Here is a 15282-nt window from a genome sequence, read left to right on the forward strand (position 1 = left end):
TGTTTACTCCATATTTTAATTTATGATAAAGAATAATTCAATAAATTCACAGTTTGGATAACAAGAAACATATTTGTGGAAACACAGTAGAGCAGATTCTCCCTCCTTCCTCCCCCCTTTTAATCTCCCAGTGTTGTTGAGAGGGGTCAATGTACTACATAACCAGTATTCGTAACACGTGTCATAAAAATGTATGTGTTACATTTTTAAATATTTCTTTCATATATTTAGATAAGTGTGCTATAAAGAAAAATACCGTATGAATTCATTCATATGTGGAATTTAAGAAACTAAACAGATGAACATAAGGGGAAAAAGGAGAGAGAGAGGCAACCCAGCAAACCATAAAACAGATTCATAACTGTAGAGAACAAACTGAGGGTTACTGTAGGGAAGGGGAGTAGGATGATGGGTGAAACAGGTGATAGGGATTAAGGAGGGCACTTGTGATGAACACCGGGTATTGTATGTAAGTGATGAATCAGTAATTCTGCTCCTGAAATTACTATGACACTGTATGTGAACTAACTGGAATTTAAATAGAAATTTGGAAGAATAAAACAGTCACAAATGCTATTGACAAATGATTACAAATGCTATGACACAATCCACAAATAGTTACTTGTTTCAGGTTGGTGACCTCTTTCGTAAGTTACCTGTTTCAGATTAGTTACATGTTTCACATTAGTTACCTGCTTCAGGTAGTGTGCTGATGTTACATGTTTTCTCATCACCTTCACCTGCTGAAGTTGAAGCTCTTATTTTAAGGATGTATGACGTATTGGCAAGAAGTTTCATGAAGGTATACATATGATCTTGGGGAGAGACTTTTGTAGAATTCTTTTCAACTGTTACTGTATAATGTATGATTATTCCATTGGCCTTCTTGGGTGGATCCCACTTCACTAAAGCTGACTGCCAGCTAGTTGCCATACACTCTACATTCTGTACGACATCTGGAACTTGAAAGATAAACAAATGCCCAAAGTTAAAATGTATACACATGTAGTAGATAAATGATTTTAGTACAGGATTTCTAAATAAAGCCATGTTTAGTAGGAGCACCTGAGTGGCTCAGTGGGTCAAGCGTCTGACTTTGGTTCAGGTTATGATCCTGCATTTTGTGCGTTCTAGCCCCACATCAGGCTCTGTGCTGACAGCTCAGAGCCTGGAGCCTGCTTTAGATTCTCTCTCTCTCTCTCTCTGACCCTTCCCCTACTCACACTCTGTCTCTCTCTCTCTCTCAAAAATAAGTAAACATTAAAAAATTATTTTAAATCATGTTTAGGACTAGAGACCAAATAAAAATTTAATGTATCACTCTTGCAATGTGGGCTCAAAAAGTTCTTAACATAGGCTAAATCAAATGTCAGTTGGCCCCGTTTCTGTGCTATAATGTGAACCCTTAAAACACTGAGTCAGCCACTGAATATTTCCTAGGCCCAAGTAGCAATCACATCCTCAAATACTGAGAAGCAACTAACTGTATAGCCTCAAGCTCAGGCGGTGGCTGAAGCTGCTTTCTTTATATCTTAACTGGAAAGGAGTAGTCTTCGCAATACTTTTATATGGAACATGTTCATACAAAACATAGATGTAGGTGCCTCCATGATGTGGCACTGCTGGGCCTAATGGTACTAGGAAACATGCAAACAGTTTAGGGGTTCTGTTTCTACAGTTGGTAGGTTTTGGAAGAATTGTGAAGACCTAATCCCTCAATACCTTTTTAAAACTCAGTGGAGGGAACATTTAAATCAGCACCAGTTTTTAATTCAGTCCTAGTTATTTTTTTTTTCCTAGAACTTCCCTGAATTCACTTGGAAGTAAGCCAATTTCTCAGAGGGTAGACTTGGTTGAAGGGCAATTCCCCAGCCCACCAAAGTGAATGCAGATTGGAGAGACTGGCTACTTCCCATGGAAAGTAATTACCTAATGTCCCCGAATGATAGCATAGCTTTTCTTATTATAGTATAGAAAGGTTGCTACAAGAAAAATTGTATATAGTCAATTTGTAGATTACAAACAAGTAGTGAAACAACTTGCTGTCATTATGCAAAACATAGCTATTTAAAGAAGACTCAGGTTCAAGTAATCTTTGATTCGCTTACAGTTCTTTCCCCTGACCTAAATTTATCTTTACAAATTCTTCTTCCTCTGTAAAATAGAGGCATTAGAATGAAAGGATTAGGGGGATGAATGCGTGGCATTTAAAATTTTTAAAAAGACAACTTCTCAGCCAATCCAGGGTTCTGTCTATTAAATATTATTTATTTGCTTATTTTCAAAAACATAATATTTTCATAAAATAACATTGCTGAAGTTTAGTTTATAAACCTGGATTTTTTTTATCTATTTCACTGACTCTGTGAATCTAAAAACAATTAATTAAACAGCTGATATTTAATGCCTAAAGTTGAAAATTATCTTTTATTCAACCAATCAAGGCATGTGCAATAATTTTATTTTATTGATAAAATATTTATTTACTGTCTACAAGATTAGCCTTGATTTTTACTAAACCAACACATGTATATATTGTTAAAATAGTTTTTTCTTTATAGGTTTAGCATTTGTATATAATACTTAATTATCAGTTGTAATATACATTTCCTACAGTTATGTCCGCCCTACACTCGATGTCAGAAGTTGACGTTCTAGTTCAGTTTCTTTACTAACTTTCTCAGATCTTTTCATCTAAACTCCCTGAATAATGGTTCTTCATATGTAGTATGAGAATAGGGGCAACAGTAATTTTTTTTTTGAGCACTACATGTGTGTCTGACACTCTAATAAGAGCTTTATGTGGATTTTTTTCAAATATTTCCCATAACAACCTTATAGGTGGCTACTGCTAATATGTGTTTCTTTTCAGTTAACAACATAGAGGCTCAGGGGAGTCATGAACCTTCACAAGGCTACAAGCTAGTAGGTCACAGAGCTTGGATTCAAATCCAGACACGCTCACTTCAAAGCATGCACTTCTATCCACAATAAATACTATTTTCTTAACTTGTCTTATAGGAATGCTATGAAAAAAGTCTCAGGTATTCATAAATTAATGCAAAAATGATTAATTTATCAGTGAGTGCTTTCTAATTTTGACTTAGAGATTCACTAAAAGAAGAGGAAGTGCAACTAGAGGTACGGAGAAAAAGTAACTAGATCAGGATCTTAAGTTCATTCAATAATCATTGAGGAATAAAGTGGGGAAGAGGTGCCTTTAAACATATGGTCTGGGTGAAAAAAGGAAAAACTCATTTCTAAGCCACCCATTGTATAGGTCATGAATGAAAACTATCCCGCACATAATCAAAGGTGCGCTACGGCATGTATGTGACATGTAAGTTTGTTTAATTAGACCACTGGTATTCCATAGTCTTCATAATCCCCTTCACATGTTACAAATGGACTGTGGGAAAGCAGAAGCTTACAGAGTGACCAGTGGTCTTCACATGTTATAATACATCTTTACAAAATCATTGATATCATTTCATGGAAATATAAACCAACCTGTTAAAAGTGACTACTGGTTCTTTTCTCCTCCTACCCACCATCCCAGCTGTCTCAGTTGATAGTAAGAATTTTAAAAGCAAAACAAAGAGCAAAGGGAAATAAAAAAAAAAAGGGGAGAGAGAGGCAAACCAAGAAATAGACTGTTAGCCATAGAGAACAAACTGATGGTTACCAGAAGGGAGGCAGGTGGAGGGATGGGTGAAAAAGGTGACGGGGATTAAGGAGGGTACGTGTTGTGATGAACACCAGGTGTTGTATGTAAGTGATAAATCACTGTGTTGTACACCTTAAACTAATATTACTCTGTATGTTAACTAACTGGAATGTAAAATCTTTTTATAAAAAAAGAATTAGGTAACTCTCCACAGATATCTAGAAACCTACTTTGTTCCTCAACTAGTCCTTCATTTCAACTTCCTCAGTTAAAAAGGAAAAGCCACGAGTAAATCTATCAATCTACCTATCCAGATAGATATATTTGATTGCAGACAAGACCCAGCCTAGTCTTAAAGCAACTTCCATTTGAATGCACTATTAAATAATGATACTTTCACATAAACTGAAAGGATGGGAAAAGTGTTAAATACAAAATGAAATATTTTAGGATCAAAACACTGTATCTCACCTGATTCTTGAGTTGTGAATTTTACTACATTACTATATTGATTGCCATTTCCGACTTTCGTAAAGGCAGATATGCTGATAGAATAGGTGCTGACTGGTTCCAGCCCCACAAGCTGGGCTTCCGTTTGAACACCTGAAATATTCTGCAAGGTAGAAAAAACTCTTTGTCATGATGCATCGCCAAAAATTTGTAACTGAAAGAAATATTACATTAAGTTATGTCTTCTATGTTTAACTCATGATTTAATAAGCATGGGTATTTTCAGTGAATATAAAACAAATACTAACCCCCATTTTTTCCTTTGTGCCACAGGGTGTGTTCAGATCATGATACAGGATGAACTGGGCACCACTCAGCCCTGAAGAATCCCAAAATGGCCATGTTTTTAAAAATTTTTCTGCTAGAGTTCTGCAGCTCTAGCTGTCACCCTGACACTTGCTTAGACTTATATACTGATTACTTCCTTTAAATTTGCAAAAATTGAAGTCTATAATTTAAATCAAACCTATCAGTGGTCAGCAATAGTAGACTTTTCTTGAATTCATCTAGAGTCTTTTTTTAATACCCAGTAACATTCTGTGTAAATTAATTTATTCATCAGCTACTTTATGCTAGGCATTGGGAATACAACAGTTAAAAAAACAATACAAATATATATTTATATTTATATATTTACTTATTTATTTGTATATTTATNAAAAAAAAAGGAACAAAACAGAAATCACACTGCTCAAAGAAGGATATGCTTTCTTACAGAAAAATTTACCATTAAGTATAATAAAGCCTTCATTCAAAGATAATTGTCATAACTAAAAGATCAGTTAAGACTATGTTTTATTCTTACAGAAAGTGAAGACAATAACATCTCCTATAATGGTATAATTTTTAAAATACTGCATTTAACAGACCCAAAATATAAATCACTTTGACTTATTTATTAAACATTTCAGGGGCGCCTGGGTGACTCAGTCAGTTAAGCGACCAACTTCAGCTCAGGTCATGATCTCACTGCTCCTAAGTTCGAGCTCCATGTCAGGCTCTGTGCTCATGGCTCAGAGCGTGAAGCCTGTTTCTCAATCTGTGTCGCCAACTTTTTCTGCCCCTCCCTCACAGGTGTCCGGTCTCTGTCTCTCAAAAATAAATAAAACATTTTTAAAAATTTAAAAAAATAAAAATAAACATTTCACTAATAGAAATTTAGCAAGAACACTAACTCACAGGGCACTACAGTTTAATAATATTTTAAATTAAATCAAATTGTAAATTAATATCCCAGGTTATTGACATACTTTAGGGACTCATTGTATTACACTATATCTTTTCATTTTTCCATGCTTGCTATTTATAAAGGATACTGTTAGATCATCAGGAGATTATAAAGATACACATATAAGATATACATGGTCATTGTCATCAAAGAATTTTTATGTTAATCAAAGAAATCTACAAACAAATGTTTACTGAGAAGAAATTAGACACATGCAGGTAAATTTCAACTTAGATTAGGAAGACTTTCTACCCAGAGAAATGACTGAACCCAAGATTTTAACAAAAAATCTGAGAGCAGCTTACAGGATAGTGACCAGATTTACATTAAGAGTAAAATGTAAGAGGAAGACATGAGTGAGGGATATTTCCAGACATATTTTAACAGAACTTTTCATGAAATAAACAATTTCTTTCCATATTTGTGAGTGACTCAAGTTACCAGAAGACCTGGATCTAACTGATTCCATGTGCACCCACTGGATTGACTATAATGGCAGAAGTCTTTGGAGTGGTTCTGGAATTATTCTGCCTCCACAAACCATATAATTTGAAAGGATGAAAAGAAAAAGAAGAAAATGATAGAAACCGATAGGACATAGAGGGAGATGAAGACCTAAACAAAATGGACAGAGAGAAAGCTAAACAGGGTGAGGAAAGCACATAAACTGGACATTAGGAAAGGAAAATAGGTGGCATGAAGTATATTCAAAAGAATTTAAAAGACAACAAAACTATGAAAACCGACAGAAGGGAAAACAGGTGTAAAAAGGACTAAGTAAAAGTAGTATGCTTTCAAGAAAAACTTCCTGCCACCCCAAAAGTTATATATTGAATACTTTATGGTATAAAATTTATGTTTGCTACTAGCAACATTTTAATGATAGCATTTCCAATGAAATATCAGGAAGTCTAAAAATCATAACTTACTTTCATATTCAGGTAAAGGTATACTATCCTTCATTACTTAGTGCTATGACAATGCTGAATGGATTTTTTTAAATCTTTTCTTAAACGAGGCACAATAATACAACAATAGCTAACACATTTATCATGTGCTGAAGATTATTGTGACTGCTTGATATAGATTTGCCCTTATAAGTCTCACTTTTTAATGTATGCACCCTTATAACTCAATTTTGCACTTGAAGAAACCGAGTCAGAAGAGGTTATGCAGCTGCCTTAATGCTACACATTAAGCCTCCAAAAAAAAAAAGTCATCTCAGTAAAAAATATGATTGCTTTTTCCTTTCTGATATCCATTTCCCAGCGACCCATACAGACAAAGCAAATAAAAAAATGAGAAAATGTTAAGATTAGACTAGGGATAGATAGTAGAGGCCTAGAGATTTAGCATCATTAATGGAATTTCACACTTCTGGAGAACAGATTCCACATTTATGGAGTACTATAATTCAAATTCCACTCAGCCTATCAGATTTTAAAGTAGTATCTTGATTTCCAGAAAGAAAGTCATTGTTCCTTATGGCATAACCTTAATCACTGCTTTTGATTTTTACTATTCACTTTGCAAGCTACACATGTTGTAAAAATGATTTACCATCAGCAATACATTGTAATGCATATAATATTGGGACAATGTTTACTGCAGAGTTTTTTTTTTTTTTTTTTTTTTTCACTCTTCTTGCTGTAACTAAATAAGAGCATTCCAGTACTTCATTGCTTTAGGGAAAAAAGAATAAAAACACCTTTTAAAAATAAATGCTAGTTACATAACATTTTGGCAATTAGATGCTAGAAATCATACAAGTATATTTGAGATCCTTTGTTATATCTGTAATTTGGGTATTTTCATTGATTCTAGAACCTAAAAATGAAGGGAAAGAGTGTTCAGTGTTGCAAACCAACTAGCATTGAAAGGAAAAGAATGATATATTTAAAAGACCAATTAGTGTGGGATTATATTCTATCAGAGAGGATTACCACAAGTCCAGTAGAAATACTTTTCTTAAAAGTTAAAAACATTCATTTGGCATATTTCTAACAACAAATAGAAATACATTGCTTTTAAGATAATAATAGTTGTTAAATAGTCTGAAAAAATTTACTATATACTTTCCAGCATTAATAAAATAATGCAATTATTTCTTAACTCGCAAATATCTAGAAGTTGTAAATTCTAAGTAAATTGGTCTACAAAGTATTCAGCTTCCAGATCTTGACAAATGTCTTCCGTTTTCCACAAACATCCTTAAATTGTAGGAAAAAAAAGATTAAAAAGATGGTCCTTGTTTAATTTGAAGCAGTCCATTTTCCTCTGCATGTCGAATGATTTTAATTCAATTTCTGAATTTTTAAATTAACATATACTGTTATAATCCACCTACCTTATAAAATATAGTATCAGTTTCATGTTCATGAATTTTTAAACTATATATTTTAACAATACCGCCTGGAACAGGACTTGGGCTCCATTTCAGCCATACAAAGTCTGAAGTGTAGTTGATTAAAGTCAAATTTTGAGGAGGAGCTAAAGGCACTGCAGGAAAACACATTATAAAACGTATATTCAAAAAACTTTTAGCAAATGATATTTAGTAAGAATATCATTGTGACTCTAGCTTCCTGAAGGCACTATTAAGAAAGATTCCTAAAATGATCATATTTCAGAAATAAATAGCATCAGTAACTGACTATGTTTTTATCCTTGGAACTCAGTAGTTCCAAAGTAGTTTTAAACAAGCACTTTGTTCTAATGCTTGAACTAAAAAAAATGCTCAGCAACAAAGAGATGAATAGGTGTAAACCTGTTACAAACAGATAATTGAATATCTTTTCATTTTCCATTCTGTTCCTTAAAAAGCAAGAGCAAGGCTGTGACAGTGAAATCATTGGAAGAGGTCTGGATTCGGGCTTACCTGACTCATCTGTGTAAAAGAAAAGAGTACTTGAAGGACCCAGTCCTTTTATAGTTCTTGCGGCAGCAAAAAAGCTATATAATGTAAATGGTGAAAGTTCTTCCAGTATTAGATAGTTGTCAGAAGTAATGAAGGAATAGTTTTCATTTGGTCCTTGTAAAGTTAAATCATAATTTATTATTGCACCATTTGGTTTTACTGGGGGATCCCATGATAAGAGAACTGAGGTAGAGGAAAGGTTTTTAAAAGTGTTGATTATTGGTGAAGTTTCTGGGACTATAAAAGAAAAGAAGAATATTAAATGAAACAAAAGAGAATTCGCATTGAAAAGAAGAGGCATTAATAATAATGGGACATTTTTCATTAGCAGATAATTATGCTAATTTTAAAAAACATAGAGCTTATTATGTTTATTGAAAGGCTAATTACTTGAGAACAAACATTCTATAGAGTTATAAGAATAATGTTTTCTATCAGAAAGCAATGTAAATAAGAGAAGACCAGCAATCTGCTTAATAGGCAATAAAAGGGTCCAGCCTACCATCTTCCTCAGTTTTGATGTGTAGCTGGGCAGTATAAGTATCAGAAAATCCCTTTTCTGTTGATGGAGTGATTTTTAATATATAATCAGTATATTTTTCCAGATTATCAAAATATATGCTTCTCTCATATGTAACAAGAAGTGGTCTCACGTGGCGAGGAGTCTGCTGTAAGCTCAGAGAAACATAGTAGAAGACTAGACCATTTGGTTCAGACGGTGGGCTCCAGCTTACATTTATTGCAGTTGATGAAATGGACTCATAAGTCAGGTTTCCAACAAACCCTTCAGGTACTATGGTAGGTAATGTGCAAAATATAAAAATTATCAGTCACCTTAAATAAAATTGAAGTAAACTGACAAACTGAGGATAACTATTGAAATGTATCAACAGCATCTTACAGATGCAATTACATCATCAGCTCTTAAATTGTGTAAATGCAGATGTAATAAATATCACCTATTATAAAAACAGCATTACAAAATAATTATATTAAAAATGATTCGAAATATAAACCCTGTCATCTTTAATATGTGAGAGAATTGTTTTATATGATATTCTCTTTTCTTTCCTATACATGGTGGTTATCCATGTATATATACATGTATGTCTGTGTATATATACTCAGATACTTAAATATTTTGATAATTTATATTATCTAAACAGTATTTTCAGTTTCTTTCTTCTAAAGATTATCATTACTGTACATATATCAGATCTAGGACCTCTCACCTGGAACAGTGCATAGTGTTTATTATTCATGGTGCTACAGTAGCCACTGATTAACATTTATAGGTTGGTGAAAATATGGGGAGATATCTGCATTTAAAGAATGCCTGAAATGATATTGACCATATGTTGCACTAAAATACTTTGCCAAGTACTCTGCAAGCACATTTTCACGTATTTTATCATCTATTCTGTTGATCAATGTGTAAACTATTTAAAAGATTGTTCCAATGAAAGCATTCACTCATACTGATTGTATCTGTCGATTCGCAATCTTCAGACAATAAACACAGAATCTTATTCTCAGCAGAAGTTTAGGTCAATACCATTTCTCAGTAAGAGACTAGTCTCTAAGAAATAAATGGACTCCAGAAACAACCACAAGAAGAAATAGGCAATGATTTATGGATCATTGTATTCCTGAAGCTGAAACCTAAAACATCAAGTGTCTCAATCGTTACAGTTTTCTGAATACTCAGAAACAGGATACTGCCGAAGCTGCATACGAGGAACTTTCTAGAGTTAAAAAAGTAAAGATATTCATATTCAGAATTCATCAAAAACATAATAAGAACAAAGATGTTGTATGGGGTCCTATGTGGATTCAAAGGCTGCAATGGAAAGAAGTTGCTAGATTAAAACAAAAAAGTTGTTAGATTAAAGCAAGCGGACAAGCACCCATCCATGTATGCAACAGTATTTTTCATCCTTACAACTGGACAGCTGTGATAGCTTTTGAAGCAATAAAAGTGACAGAAATTTCATGAATGATAGCAGTTTTCATAAATAGAAAAGGCTGTTATTATTATAATAGTTTTACAGCTATATTAAATGCATTTCCAAACTAGTTAAATGTGCCTAAATAAATTACAGAATTTACTAGTAATATACACAAATAGAAAACGGTTCTGAAATAAAGTGTTAAATTAAACCTTCTAAAGATTAATAAATGCTTTTTGTTTACATACTGTCTTGATCTGTGTATACTTGAACTATGTCACTGCTTTTATTCCCATTTCCAACTGAAGTACTTGCTGTTACCCAAAATGTATAGTAGCTGAATATTGCCAGTTTATCTATTATTGCAGATACGGTCATATTGTCAAAGTCATTGGTTACTTCATGGAGTGTAAAATTCTGAAAAATAAACATATTGTTTTAATTGTTCAGAATGTAGTTTTAGTATGCATGATTTCAAATAATTTCAAAATAATTATTATCCATGAATTGGTTATCCCTTATTATTTTAAAATGTTAATTTTTGAGAAAAATCAATGTAAAAATTTTAGTGCAATAATTAAACTGGAAATACGTTTGTACTAAAAGAGGAATCGATGATAGCAGTTTTTATCATAAAATTAACATACAGAATAGGAAAGAGCAGAAACTTCCAGCTTATGGAGAAGGTCCAGTGGCCAACTGAAAATGCTACAAGTGTGCTAATCAGTGTCAGTTTTCCTTATAAAACTTTCAAGTATATTTCAAAACATTGATACTGTATTTTAATAAGTTTATGAATATTATAAACACTTATTTTTTCTTCCTATTAATGATGAAGAAATTATGAAAGTATTTCATACTTTTTCATAATTTTTCATAGTATGAAAAAAAGAGAAACCTCTTTATCTGAACTCAAATGGTTATTATTCATCTTTAATGGGGCTTTTTTCCCCTACAATCATGGGGAGAATTGGGAAGTCAGCTAGATGCATTTTGTTTATTAAATGCAGAGTAAGAGTTATTTAAAAAATTATTTCCTAATTCCTAGCAATATTCTTCCTAAGGCATTTATTGATAATTAGGGAATTTATTTATGCAATAATTTCCTTTCTGATCATATTTTAAACACAAAACACACAGTCAAACTAAATCAATTCTAAAATAAAACAGAGTTAAAATTATGTAGGCAATTGTATGAATAAATACACTAATAGTATGTATGTCCATATTATTATGTACTAATGTAATAATTCCAATCTATACCAAGGAAGCGCAATCATTCCAAACCATACAAAGCTTTAAGCATCCTATAAACCTAAATTTAATTCTAGCAGAGTAGTCCTCAATAAATCTTCAAACTCAAAGATTTTCCTTCCTCAACTATAAAATGGGAATAATTATTTCTATTTTACAGAGAGATTTTGAGGATTAGATGATATGGAACACATAAAACAATATCATATCTGGCTACAAATAAAAAATAATAAATGGTAATTAGTTGATTTGTATGAAAAACTTACGGTAATTAATTTGACTGAAATTTACAGTTAGGATGTTTCTATAATGTATCAAAAAGTTAAATTCAGCAAAGTTTTGTGGTTCTTTTTTTTTATGTTTATTTATTTTTGAGAGAGAGAGAGAGAGACAAAGTGTGAGCTGGGGAGGGACAGAGAGACAGGGAGAGAGAATCTGAAGCAGGCTCCAGGCTCCGAGCTGTCAGCACAGAGCCTGATTTGAGGCTTGAACGCATCAACTGTGAGATCATGGCCTGAGCTGAAGTCGAATGCTAAACCGTCTTAGCCACTCAGGCGTCCCAGTTTTGTGGTTCTTTTGCCAGTATTTGGTGGAGAGGAAGGGAAGAATGAGTGTAACAAAATATCTACCTCAATTTTGGGGTTGCTTATTTAGGAACAGATAAGTTAAAACAATATAACAATCTCATACAAAATACGATCTGTACACTTTAATATCTTTCAACACATCGATTTTACACAGGGAATAATCAGCTTACTAAAGTATCTCTTAAAATATTAGCATAATTAATTATTTATCCATTTAAAAAGAAAGGAAATCCAGCCATTTGCAACGAAGATGAAACTTGAGGTCATAATTCTGACTGAACTATGTCTGACAGAGAAAGACAAATACCATATGAGCCTACTAATATGTGGAATCTAAAACAAACATAAACCCAAAAACCCGAACTCAAAGATACAAAGACCAGATTCATGTTGCCAGAGATGTAGGGTGGGAGGGGGTGGGCCAAATGGATGAAGGTGATCAAAAGGTACAGACCTCCAGTCATAAAATAAATAAATCACGAGGACATGAGGTTGTGATAAAAATATACTAATGTAGCTTTTTGGTGTAAATTTTAATTTTTCTTTGTTATTAAATTTATTCTGATTACCTATCACCTTGATGACTATTTAGAAATGAATTATTCTGAATCACCCAGAAGCCATTCCTGATGAATGTGTGACTTAGCATGCATAGACATGTACCAAATTTGGAATTAGGTCAATTATCTAGATGATTATTTCAGTCATTTATTTATTTTTGAAAAAATGTCTTTCAGCTCAAATTACCTAATTAAGACTTGCCACTTTGTGTATATAAATGCTGTCAGAAGGTATTTAGTAAAAGCTTTCAAATTTGATTAATCAACCAGTATTCATTTAGCATTTTTTAAATATAATAAGATACTACGTCAGGCACAGGAGGAGATACGACATAAGTGGGTAAAAAGGAAAATGTAGAAGAATTAATACTTTATACTAAACATAAAGTCCATCAATTGCAGGAAGAATAATGGGAGCAGAGAGATTAAATTCCCCAAGGTAAGAAGAAGGAAAAATCATTTTCCCACAAACTCAAATGCTCCAAGATTATAACTAAGTATCAAAAATAATGTTGGTCTATGAAAATAACTGTATGCTCTTTCAACTAAAAATATTTATGGAGCATTAAACTTATGTATGATACAGTACCAGAGGATTTCAGGGGATGGAAAGATAAGTGTCACATGATCCTTTTCTTCAAGTTGTTTGCTATGGCATAGGAAGCTAAGACAAGTAAGCAGATGCCAAGAATGGAAAGCAGAATGTGATGTATCATGCATGAGGTATTCTACAAAGATCTGTGGGAAAGAAAAGGAAAAGAAGGAGGAAGGAAAAAGCTACACACTTATTCTGCTATATAATGTTCATCTGGAAGATTTCTTCCACACTTCCAAGCCAAAATAGAAAATTAGTTAGCAAAGAGGCTGTATGTAACACTAACTTGAGGAATAAATTAAAGCACAGATGAACTTCAAGCAATATGAGAAGTGTTTCCACATCATTAGCCTGTGCCCTCTTGCAGCTGTCACACATAAAAGCATTCTTAAGATTATTTAATAAAAGATTACATTTTCTAAGTTAGATGAATTGTAAATGGGGTTGAAACCATAGTTAGATGTTTACACTTCATTATTTAGACATGGACAAAGAGAACCAAAATAGAACTGTGTGTATAGGTCATAAAGTATACTGTACAGAGGCAAAAACCTTTGCTAAGATTCAGAACTAGTTACATCACTTTGCAGTATTTTTGTTAAATTCATGAAAGAAGAAAAATCTGCATTTTGAAGGGCCTCTGTGACATAAGAACATATTGTTAAATTTGTAAACATTGTGGTAAAAAAATAAATTGTATAGGAATCCCATTTCTTTTCTTGAAATAGAGCAGAATAAAAAGAAATAGCAAAAGTTGCTTAATGTACACAGAAGGGGGAGGGGAAAGGATTCTCCTTTTTCCTTCTGCTCCTAAGGCATTATACATCTATAACTACATATGTATCTATATCTTCATGTCTTGTATGAAATAGTTTTCCTTTTGGCATGAAGTTTTAAGTAGTCACACTTATTCAAGCCTATCCTTAGAGGGCCTTGGGCAGAATGTAAAAACCAAACCAACTTTGACTTTCTCTTATTCACTGCTAGGTGGTCCTGAGACAGCTGGCAAAATTCTGCTCTGACTCTATTCATCAGCCTAAACTTCAGCATAGATACAGTAAAGCAAATAATACAATACAGCAATGCATTATTTCCTGAGATTGCTGATCCCAAGAACTAACTCCGGTGGCAAAATTAATGTTGCCGGTCCCAAACTGATCTGGACAGCCCCAAATAACTAAGACTAATCCTTATTCTTCTGCTGCTTAAAAAGATACAAAGAAGTAAGAATGGACAGTGTCATTATTGTTGGGAGCCATTCTGAACTCACTAGTTGGGAAAACTCCTTGTGAGGTTAAGGCAGGTTTGCAAGGACTCCTACTGTCAGATGACGACCGATATCCACCCCCACTCAGTTGTTTCTGGTTGAGCACCGACCCCCAAAGCACCTTGTTGATTGGTATCGAGAGTGACCTGTCCCCTTATTCTGGCCCTGGTATGATGATTGCACCTTGTGAAGGAACTTACTGTAGGAACTTCTTCTTTTGTGATTATGGGAACAGACATCATGTCTCCAGCAGGTCCTGTTTTCCTCAATACTTTCCCTTGAGCTATAAACAGGCTAACGACCCTTACTCATAAAAGACTGACCTTCACGTGTACAATTCTGTTTTTCCCATTGCGTTAGTCCAAGAGGTTCATACGGCTCAACATGTAAATCAACTAACCAAAAATGTTTCTCATGCCCTTACTATTCAAGAAATCATAGTCAAAAAGCTAGACACAAAGGTAAATGTACTCGAAGAGGCTATTCTATGTATTGGAAATTAGCCAAACTCTTTAAAGGTATGGTTGGCTCTCCAGTGCCATAAAGAATATAACTGGACAATTAAGTCTTGCCCGGAGACAAAGAGCCTAACTTAGAGAGAAGGAACAGATAAGGGCAGAACCTAAGTTACTACATATACCTTTGCTAACTGTTGATGTATAGCAGTCCCTTCCCTAAGGCCTATATACCACAAACACCTTCCCTTACACTGGCAGCTGTGATGAGGATGGATAAGAGTAGTTAAAAC

General features: G+C 33.5%; 1 protein-coding gene across 1 annotated transcript in view; it reads right to left on the reverse strand.

Annotated features, from left to right (window-relative positions):
• PTPRQ (protein tyrosine phosphatase receptor type Q) overlaps window positions 1–15282 on the reverse strand; it is a 188623-nt gene that overhangs the window by 111085 nt on the left and 62256 nt on the right. The window contains exons 20-25 of the mRNA XM_077770183.1: window positions 10520–10688; window positions 8825–9115; window positions 8284–8559; window positions 7753–7904; window positions 4139–4280; window positions 693–962 (exon numbers count right to left, since the gene is read on the reverse strand). Of these exons, the coding sequence (XP_077626309.1) occupies window positions 693–962; window positions 4139–4280; window positions 7753–7904; window positions 8284–8559; window positions 8825–9115; window positions 10520–10688 (1300 nt within the window). The remainder of the gene's footprint in view (window positions 1–692; window positions 963–4138; window positions 4281–7752; window positions 7905–8283; window positions 8560–8824; window positions 9116–10519; window positions 10689–15282) is intronic.

Source organism: Crocuta crocuta, unplaced genomic scaffold, assembly GCF_008692635.1.
Source record: "Crocuta crocuta isolate KB4526 unplaced genomic scaffold, BGI_CrCroc_1.0 scaffold317, whole genome shotgun sequence".
Lineage (NCBI taxonomy): Eukaryota > Metazoa > Chordata > Mammalia > Carnivora > Hyaenidae > Crocuta > Crocuta crocuta.